The sequence below is a fragment of the Triticum aestivum genome, chromosome 7D (assembly GCF_018294505.1).
Source record: "Triticum aestivum cultivar Chinese Spring chromosome 7D, IWGSC CS RefSeq v2.1, whole genome shotgun sequence".
Lineage (NCBI taxonomy): Eukaryota > Viridiplantae > Streptophyta > Magnoliopsida > Poales > Poaceae > Triticum > Triticum aestivum.
In genome coordinates, this window is record NC_057814.1 from 215326909 (window position 1) to 215337545 (window position 10637).

The following is a 10637-nucleotide window of genomic DNA, read 5'->3' on the forward strand; positions in this document are numbered from 1 at the left end:
AAAGTCTGGCCCACAATCAAGAACGACGTTATGGCGGTGCTCCTAAAGCTCTATGTGGGAGATGGGCGTGGTTTCGGCAAACTTAACCGCGCCCACATCGTGCTAATTCCGAAGAAGCCGGATGCCGAGGAAGTGAGAGACTATCGCCCCATCAGCCTCCCTCATGGTGTGGCCAAGATTTTTGCAAAGTTGCTTGCGAATAGAGCCCGAAGAAGAATGAAGGAGATAGTCATGGAAAATCAATCCGCCTTTATCTGTGGGAGACACTTGCTTGACAACTTTCTTCTTGTTAGGCAAGTTGCCAGGAAGATTCATGCGCACAAGGAGGCTAGTGTGTTCTTGAAGCTTGATATATCAAGGGCCTTCGACTCGCTTAACTGGGCGTTTTTGTTCGAGGTGATGAGGAGCAAAGGCTTTGGCCACAAGTGGTGCACTTGGATCTCGATCCTTCTCAAGACGGCTAGCACAAGGGTGATCGTTAATGGAGTTCCCGGTAGAAGTTTCACCCACTCCAAGGGTCTTAGGCAGGGAGACCCGGTATCGCCTTTGCTCTTGGTGATCGCCATGGATGTGCTGTCTAGAATCATGATCAAGGCTGAGAGTTTTGGAGTTTGCAGTAGCTTCACTAGCATCGCTGCTCACCAATCAATGTCGATCTACGCGGATGACGTGGCGTTGTTCGTTAAACCCCGGGTGCTGGACCTTACGTTCGTCAGATCCGTGTTACACACATTCGGTGCAGCCTCTGGCCTGTGGGTCAACTACCAGAAGTCGCTAGCTATCATGATCCACGGGAACAACACTGAGCGGGACCGGGTCAAGTCCATATTGCATTGCCGAGAGTTTCCCTTGTAAGTACCTTGGCCTCCAATTGGCCATAAGACAGCTCTCAAGGGCGGAGTGGCAGCCTCGACCAAGCCAAGAAGTCTGCCCCGGCCTGGCAGAGAGGGCTGTTGCGTCGTCCGGGGCGTTTGGTGCTGGTTAAGTCGGTAATCTCTGCTAAGCCTATCCACCATTTCATGGTCACGGAAGCTCCTGCTTGGGTGTTTGAAGAGTTAGATCAATGGATGCGCTCCTTCTTTTGGGCCGGCAAAGAGAAAGTTAACGGAGGTCAGTGTTTGGTGGCTTGGAACTCGGTTTGCAAGCCTACGTGGCTTGGAGGTTTGGGTGTGCGCAACTTGCAACTACAAGGCTTGGCGTTGAGAGTGGGGTGGGAGTGGCTGAGAAGGACGGACCCTGAGAGGCCGTGGCAAGGGCTACCCATGGTTGTGGACAAAGAGGCTCGAGCGGTCTTTGATAGTCTGGTACACATTGAGGTTGGAGTGGGCAACAGAGTTCTGTTCTGGAGAGATAGATGGATACACGGCTTTGCGGTTAAAGACTTGCTCCGTACATATATGCCTTGGTGGACATAAGAACGATCAACCGTCGCACGGTTGAGGAAGGCTTGCAAAATACTAGATGGCTGCTTGACATTTCCGGTGAACTTAACTTTGGTGGCCACTTGCAACTTCTTCATCTAAACCTTGCGATCAGCACGGTGAACCGGGACCCTACTGCTGAAGATTCTTTCTCTTGGCCGGCTGATCCTTCTGGTTGTTACACTGCCAAATCCACGTATCACAGGCTCTGTTTGGGTGCTGAGAGGGTCCCGTACGCCTCATGCATATGGAAAAGCTGGGCCCTCCTCAAGTGCAAAATCTTTGTATGGTTGGCAGTTCAACACCGGATATGGACGTCTGATCGAAGAGCGAAGCATGGCCTTCAGGACGCTCCTTCTGCCTGCTACACGTGCCTTCAAGAAGAGGATAACGCGGAGCACATTTTTGCTCAATGCGTTTACGCGAGAGAAGTGTGGCACTACATTTTCGAGGCGCTTAGCCTTCAAGGCAGCATCCCGGAGCCGGAGGACCGTTTGCTGGGTGGTGGTTAGCTAGGAGAGCCCAGTACAGAAAGGGTGCCAAGCGTGGGTTCGACACGGTGATCATTGCGACCACTTGGGCCTTATGGAAGCAGCGTAACGCTAGAGTGTTCCACAGGACTAATCAGCAGATGACGACGCCAAATTTGGCCCTTGCCATCATTGCGGAGCTCAAAGAATGGAGATTGGCGGGTTTGGGAGGAGGAGGCTATGGCACTTTTGTGAGAGTGTTGGCATAGGATAATTGTAGGGTGTGCTAGGGCTAGGGTGCGTGTTCCCGATGGAAGCTCGCCTCCATCCACATTCTCTTGTATATTGTGATCTATTTCTCCTCTTCTATAAAAGTAAGGTACGCCTTTGGCGTACTCTTAAAAAAAACTCTCGGAAGAATTATGGGCCGAAATCTTCCCGGATCGGATAGAAGTGGGCGGTTTCCCTCGAGGCCTCACTTGAGGAATTGATCACCAAAAAAAAATTAAACTTGGCACAAGAGGATAAATACCTCTAAAAAAAAGGGATAAATGGGTGGTGCCACTTGCTAGCTGACGAGGAGATACATCGAACCTGGACGCGTCGCTGCTTGCCGAGTTAAGGGGCGGCCATATTCAGTGAACCTTGGTAATGTACACTACTACTGTAATACAGGGATATAAAACCGGTTAAATAAAATATATGGTTTGTTACAATATACTTCCTCCGTTCACGAATACTATTCAAAGTTTTTTTAATCAGACGATATAGACACATTTTAGTGTGTTTGTTCACTCATTTTATTTCGTATGTTGTCTATATTAAAATATTCAAAATATCTTATATTTGTGAATGGAGGGAGTATGTAATTTGGGGCAGCACAACCACGACACCATTATATTAGCTATGGCTGTGTGCAACGCTTTATGCAGAGTCCGGGGGGTCTTGCTTCTTTTTAAAAGAATAGCTTTAAACATATTACTCAATATCATTCGATTAGCTATACACTCGATATGGCGACGACAATGTCCAGAACGTCGTCAGTTTGCACGTATCACTCTTCCCTGCAATTTTGCTTTTGCATACACTTTTTTCCAACGGGGTTTGGCCATCTCTAGGTGACAGTATGTTTTACCTTATTGCCCAGATTACTTGTCTTGGATTTGTATAGATACGGATTTACCTAACACTAAAACATGTCCAGACACATCTGTATATAGACAAATTTAATACGAGTAATTTAAGACAAAGAGAGTATTATTATGTACCTATAAAACACATATATTTTAAAAGTATATTTGTGTAAACCTAATGTTCCTTGATTCAAAACTACTCTCTCTCCGTTCGGAATTACTTGTCACAAAAATGGATGTATCTACAACTAAAATATATCTAGATATATTCATTTTTTAAACGAGTAATTCCGAACGAAGGGAGTATTTATGTACATAACCAACTGACCAATCTTGTTTTTACCGAACAATCAAAATTCCGGTCCTTGGACGCATAAGGTAGTTGTTCGAAGCCTACAATACACCTGGTGCTGTCAATGGATGTCATCGTATTTTGGCAACATTACTGGCTCCATCGGATGCTCCTCCTTGTGCAACACCGTCCTCTTTTTTCTATTTTTTTCATGAATGGTCTATTTTCTAGTTTATGCCACGAGTTATGACAGTCATAAGCGACAACCACGACATAAAAAAAGGAAGACATATCCGAAATGATAGCATGCGTACCATCCGTTCCTAAATATTTGTCTTTCTAGAGATTTTAACAAGTAACTACATACGGAGCAAAATGAGTGAATCTACACTCTAAAATATGTCTATATGCATCCGTATGTGATAGTCAATTTAAAATCTCTAAAAAGACAAATATTTAAAAACGGAGGAAGTAATTTTGCTTTTACCCAAGGTGTGAAGCTTAGAGCCTTTCACAACTTAAGGAGGTAATGAATCTGCAAATGGAGGACTTAAGAAGACTAGACGCTTCTCTCTCTCTCTCTCTCTGTGTGAAAGAACTAGACACTTGATAGAATAGTATGTAGGATTGGCAAGATGTGTTTATCCGTATGAAATTCCTCCGATTTGATAGAACAGTGTGTTGCTCCCATGAAATTGTGCTCCTCAAGGCCAGACAACTTGTCAAAAGAAAATACCCCCTCCTTTCACTATTATAAGACATTTGCATACTTCAATATAGAATAAATATAAATTAAAACGAGTGAACAAACACACTAAAACGCGTCTACATACATTCTATTTAGAAAATGTTATACAGAGGGAAAATGGGCTCTCTCTCAAAATCCAGTATGTCTTTTTTTTTTGCGAGACAAAATCCAATATGTCGATTTGTCATCTTGTATGGAGTATATATAAAAACCAAATGTCGCAAAAAAAGAAACAGGTGCGTATACTAAACTCATGGTCAACGGTTCACTTTGCCGGACGATCCTGTATTCAAAACGAGAAATCTGGAGGCTTATCTTCACCATCATCGAGAAAAACAGGCAAGCGAACGAGGCGCATCGTCGCTGACTCAGCGCGGCGGGGGCACCGGGGTCTTCCGTGGAGAGCATATCCGCACCAACCCACACTCGCGCACGTCGGGATGGCGTGCGCATGCGCAAGGCAAGGAGCCAGCGCCACAGGGTCGTCCACAGAGTTAGAAAAAAGACACAGCATCTCATAATCCGGCTGCCGGAAACGCGAGCGACATTTTTTGGTGCATAATAAATACAGCACCATTTATCTCCCGTGACGCCACGCCCTGCGTCACGCTTCGTGCTCCCCTAGCAGTGTCCACCGCGGCCGCTTTCCGCCCTCTGGCCCGTTCTGTCTCTTCCCCGTCCCCCGAATTAAAAGGGAAAATTAACTGCGGCGGCGACAGCAGAAATCCTCCCCCCCCCTCCCCCTCCCCCAACCGCCTGATCCCGCCGCCGCGTCGGTGACCTTTTCTCGACGAGGTAGGGACCGGCGCCGCGCTTGTCTTTTTTTCTGAGGGATTTTTGGTGGGATTGGTCTCTGTCGTTCCCGTCCGCCGGCGGTACATAGTTGTTGCGCCTGATTCCGTTCGTTGCTCCCCGTTTTCTAGGGTTTGCCTGGGTTTCAGATTGCCGCGGCTTCCGCAGTCGTCGGATCATCGGCGTCTCTGTATTGATTGGTGGGGTTGGAAGTTCGGAACGGATACCCCTCACATAGATTGATCTTGTTGTTCTCATGTTTCTAATCTTAGGTCTTCTCGATTGGCTTTCATAATGTAGTGATGACTTGCGCACCGGGAGAAGGATGGTCTTGGTTCCTTGCAAATTTTCTCCAGAATTGCTGAAATCTTGTAGTAACATGCTAGGATGTTCTCGTTACAGTGCACATTATTTGTTATGATCAGGTCAGAAGAAAAGCACCGTTAAAAAACATAGAATTGGGATAAGTCCCTCTGTCAGTTCTGTAGATATTGCTCACTCGCACTGTATGGTCACAATTCTAAGTTTGTTCTTTTTCAGTTGACTAGCATTGCATTTTCAGATATTGACCGCATCAGAATTTTTGCAGGTTGCAGATATTACTTCGATTGATGGTGCAAAGAAAATAAGTGCGGCAAGTTGAGTAGGGTGATGTTATTGAGTTTAGTAAGCACTAGAGATGATGGATAATCTAGCTATTGTCACGAAGGAGCTAGGTGATGTGTCGGATTTTGAGGTTGATGGCATCCCAAACCTCTCTGAGAATGATGTCAGTGACGAGGAGATCGAGGCTGAGGAGCTGGCCCGGCGGATGTGGAAAGATAAGGTCAGGCTCAAGAGGATCAAGGAGAAGCAGCAGAGGCTTGCTTTGGAGCAGGCCGAACTGGAGAAGTCTAAACCAAAGAAGCTGTCTGATCTAGCCCTTCGCAAGAAGATGGCAAGAGCCCAGGATGGGATTTTAAAGTACATGCTCAAGTTGATGGAAGTATGTAATGCACAGGGTTTTGTTTATGGGATCATTCCTGATAAAGGGAAGCCTGTCAGTGGAGCATCAGACAACATTAGAGCTTGGTGGAAGGAGAAGGTTAAGTTTGATAAGAACGGGCCAGCAGCAATTGCAAAATATGAGGTTGAGAACTCTCTGTTGGTTAATGCTAAGAGCAGTGGAACCATGAATCAATATAGCTTGATGGATCTCCAAGATGGTACTCTGGGCTCATTGCTTTCTGCATTGATGCAGCACTGCAGCCCTCAGCAGCGCAAGTACCCACTGGATAAGGGTATTCCACCCCCGTGGTGGCCCTCAGGGAATGAGGAGTGGTGGATTGCTTTAGGCCTTCCAAAGGGTAAAACACCTCCATACAGAAAACCTCACGATCTTAAGAAGGTTTGGAAGGTTGGTGTGCTGATGGGTGTGATCAAACACTTGTCTCCGAATTTTGATAAGATAAGATATCATGTACGGAAGTCAAAGTGCTTGCAGGACAAAATGACTGCAAAAGAGAGCTTGATTTGGCTGGTTGTTTTGCAAAGAGAGGAGTATGTTCACAGTATTGGCAACGGTGTATCAGATACTCATCTTGTTAACCTAGGGGACAAACATGAGAGTTCATACAGCAGCTGTGATGAGTATGATGTCGATTGTATGGAGGAGCCTCCTAAGTCTACAATATCCAAAGACGATGTGGGAGTTCATCAGCCAGCTGTGCACATCAGAGAAGAGAATGGCTCAAGTAGTGGGAACAAAAAACGTCATGATAAACGCTCTACTCAAACACTGCCTAGTACTAAGGAAACTAAAAAACCACCAAAGCGAAGAAGACATACCGGACAGTGTTCTGTTGATGGGTCTGAGGTTGAAGGAACACAAAGAAATGATAATATGCCAGAGGTTTTGAGCAACGCAATTCCGGATATGAATAGCAATCAGATGGAGGTGGTCTGTGTCGCTAACCCGTTGACAAGCTTCAATCATGCCGGTACAAATGGAGGATCTTTACAACATCAAGGAGATGTTCAAGGGAACTTTGTACCCCCTGGTGTTGTGGTTAATAATTACAGCCAGGCTGCAAATATTGCTCCTTCAAGCATTTATATGGTCGACCAGCCATTAGCTTCTGAAAGTAATGATTACACAAACTCCTGGCCTGGAAATACTTTTCAACCAGATGTTGGTCTTGGATCTATTGGCTTTAGTTCTTCTTCACATGATTACCAGTCTTCTGCTGCAAAACACTCAGTACCACTACCTACGGATAACCATGTCCCTGCCATGGGAACAGGAGCTTTGAACAGTTCTTACAGTCATCATATGGCAGGTAGTGGGAATTCAACTTCTGTTGCTGGTGACACGCAACAAATCATGAGTGATGCTTTTTATATTGACCCCGATGATAAGTTTATAGGCAGTTCTTTTGATGGACTGCCTTTAGATTTCATCGGTATTAATAGTCCAATCCCTGACCTCGATGAACTCGATGAACTGCTGGATGACAATGACTTGATGCAATATCTGGGAACGTAATGTAGGTAATCCCTGATCTTTCCTAGCTCATTCTTTTCTCAGTTCTTTGGATACTTGGACGTACCTTTTCTTAATACAGTTACAATATATATGTAATAGTGCTTGCTTCATCTCTCTCTGTGGGCAATTATATCTAGTTAAAATCCCTATAGTCATACATGCGAGAGGTGAGGTTGGTTAAAGGCAATTATATCTTGTTAAAATCCATATATCGATAGGTGTGAGAGGTGAGGTTGGTTTAAGTTCAAATTAGAAAATCTCTATGAAGATGGCCAGCAAAGAAAGATTGTGATTTCTCAGCTGAATTCGCAAGTAAATGAGCTTAGTTGCAAGAATTACTCCTGCTGTTATTTCCCAGTGTCTTACAAGTCCATGCATGCCTTGTTCTCAGTTCTGATTTCAGCTCTCTTTGTAACAGGTGCTTATTCTGTTGATTGCAGCCCTTGTAGTTGATCGCTGAGAAAAAGGGGTGTTTGCGGCCTGCAAAGAGGAGTTCCATGACATGCTGATGTGGTGCTAATCCTGCTACAGTAGAGAGTGTGATGTATTGTGTCTCTTTTTTGTAATTTGTAGAGTGCCCCTTTGACATGTGCAGGACATGTCATTAGCCTGTAAAAACTTGGTAGAATCTTGCGCAGCTAGCTGGAGAAACTTCGCGTCTGATGAAGAGAACTGAATTTCTGTTTTTTCTTTGTGGCTAAGAGAATCATGATGCATGCCTGGTTGTCATGCCCTCTTGGATGCCGTCCTGAATGTTGCTTTTTTTTGTCCTGAATGTTGCTGCTGGCGGACACCTGCATGGCTGTACCTGTACTTCTTGCTTGCCGCAGAATTTCCTGTTCTTTTTCTGCAGGATGAGGGGGGAAACGGAGTACGAGCTTTAGCTGAAGGAATGCGGCTGGGCTCTTGCCCGGCTGTGTCGCGGCATCGTGACTTTCAGTTCTGGTTGGGCCTTGTCTCTCAATGTCCTACCCCCTACTGTGGCAACACTACGATCGACGGCATTAGGTCTTTCATAATTCTGGGTCGTGATTAATGACCATGACCAATATTTTAGGCTCTTTTTTTTTCCTGCAAAAGTTCAAATTTCTTCTTACCGTCAGGTCGACCAGATGGGAGGTCCACAAAACACTCAACTGCTGCCCTTGCTCCCGTCCCTCATATAGCGTGCATCACTCTCTCGTTGATTTGGCAGGACTGAGGGATACCCCGCCGCCGCAGTCCAGCGGCTTCCTCCAGCGGCGGCGAGGAGTTGTCTTGGCGAGGTGTTTTTCTGCTGGCGGCGTAGTTGCCACCCAGAGTCGCTTGGGGTGACCCAGGAAATTCGAGCCTAATTGGTTTGATGCCAACAGTTGGCATACCAAATTTTGGCAACTACCAAATGTTGGCTAGAGATTAGTTGCATACCAATATTTGTTGCCAATCTCACAAAAGGTTGCTAAATGTTGGCAAATTTTGATTTTGCCAAATGTTAGTTGCCAAATATTGACAATGCCAAATGTTAGTAGCAAACCAATCAGCCTCTTCGTTCTCCTCCAACAAGAAGCTATTTGTTCTGAAAGTGATATGTAGATGGCAGGCCCTGAATGATATGTAGCAACAAGGCTGGGCACATCATTAAGCTCAATCCCCGCAACAAAAACTTCAGCGATGAGTATGCCCTTACAGGTGGCATTGGCCCATTTCACTCATCTGGAGCACCTTCATCTTAGGTGGAATGATTTTGATGGAGCAAGTACCCGAGGTCATAGGATCGTTAAAGAACCCGAGGCATCTTTGGCAGGAAAATCCCCCTCACCCCGGAAACTTACTGAAGCTGAATTACCTTAATAATGCCTTGCCAAATGACATATTTAGTTCCAGTAGCTCTGTTGATGATTTCCTTGGGCTTTCATCATTGGCGCACACGGAAAAATAACAAATGAAAATGGCAAAATTGGCAATATTTGCTAATGCTCTAATGGAATGTGATAATTGCAGGCATCAGACTCGCAAAGATCTAACAGATGCCATTGTCCAATGTTTGGAACCACAGTAAGCCATGAAAATCACGAAAAAGGACAACAGAAATTGTAGCCTATCATTTTTTTTAGAACGGAGGCTCCAGAAGAGCCCGGCTTTGAATTAACAAAGCCATCAACCAGCCAGGATTACAGACTCGAAACCAACACAAGAAAGCGAAAAAACGACAAGATACAGAGGCGCTGGACAGCAGCACACAAGCCTCACACACACCCAGCTAAATGATCGAACAAGGAGAATGCAGCTCGGGGATGTGTAGGTCCTCATTCGCATACAAATCACCAGGGAGAAGGAGAATGTCAGCACAGGAGCAGCATTTCGGACGGCGAGGAAGGGCACGCCGTCGCCAAATCGCCAGCGGCCCCGGATTGCCATGTCCTCCCAGCTCCACTGTCAAAGAAGACCCCTGTCTCCTCGCCTGGCTCGAAGGCGCCGACCCGTTGACAGTGTAGCAGTTCACCCTAGAACCTGGGAGGAAAGACACCGGCAGGCTGCATCTGGAAAGGAACCTAGCTCACCCGACTAGCCACCGAATGATCTCAAGGAGCAGAGCACCTCCCAACACCCACGGACTGGACACGTATGAGACAGAGCTGCCGGAACGGAACGGACGGAGGAGCAGTAGCTTAGTGTCCCTGTAGGCGATGAGCCACTGAAGAACTCGCCGCCGACAAAGAAGACCAGCTACTGCCGCCGCTGCACACCCACCACATCGCCGAGAAGCCCACTGCCCACCTAGCTCCCAAAAACGGCGCCTTCAGGAAGGACGCGACGCCGAGGGCGCCGCCGCCGCCCAACAGAGTTGAGGATTTCACCCGGGAGCCTAGAGGGATGGGGGGCGTCGGATCTGACCTGAACGGCGCCTCCAGGGAGGGGAACGGCGCCACGAGCGTCGCCGCCGCCAAGACCGACGAGGCCGGCCTGGAATTTCTCCCGGTCTTCGAATCCCCGCCTCCACCACCCCAACGACGCAGGATCCGGCGGCCCGCAAAGAAGCCGGACAGATCTGGCCGGGGCGGAGCACTCGAAACAGGGGGGGCAGGGGCGACCAGATCTGGCGCCACCGCGAGCCACAGCAGCCGAGAACATTGTAGCCTATCATCAAAGAACTTCAAGCCACACACGAGAACAAAGAGAGACACCTTACATGGCCCTTCGATAAGGGTCCTCTACTCAGCACAAGGAAATACATCGATAGAACACACAAGGAAATAAAGGACATGGAACACACAGTC

General features: G+C 46.8%; 1 protein-coding gene across 7 annotated transcripts; it reads left to right on the forward strand.

The window, feature by feature from the left end:
* The first annotated feature begins 4649 nt into the window (after nt 1–4649).
* LOC123164801 (ETHYLENE INSENSITIVE 3-like 3 protein) lies at nt 4650–8124 on the forward strand. Of its 7 annotated transcripts, none has more exons than XM_044582374.1 (3): nt 4650–4859; nt 5446–7385; nt 7799–8124. In XM_044582374.1, the coding sequence occupies exon 2, from the start codon at nt 5536–5538 to the stop codon at nt 7378–7380; it is 1845 nt and encodes a 614-aa protein (XP_044438309.1). In that variant the 5' UTR covers nt 4650–4859; nt 5446–5535; the 3' UTR covers nt 7381–7385; nt 7799–8124. The 7 variants fall into 7 exon arrangements, with proteins under 7 accessions (XP_044438309.1, XP_044438314.1, XP_044438310.1 ...); XM_044582379.1 differs by having other exon boundaries at nt 7821–8124; XM_044582375.1 differs by having other exon boundaries at nt 5446–7381.
* Nucleotides 8125–10637: the final 2513 nt, after the last annotated feature.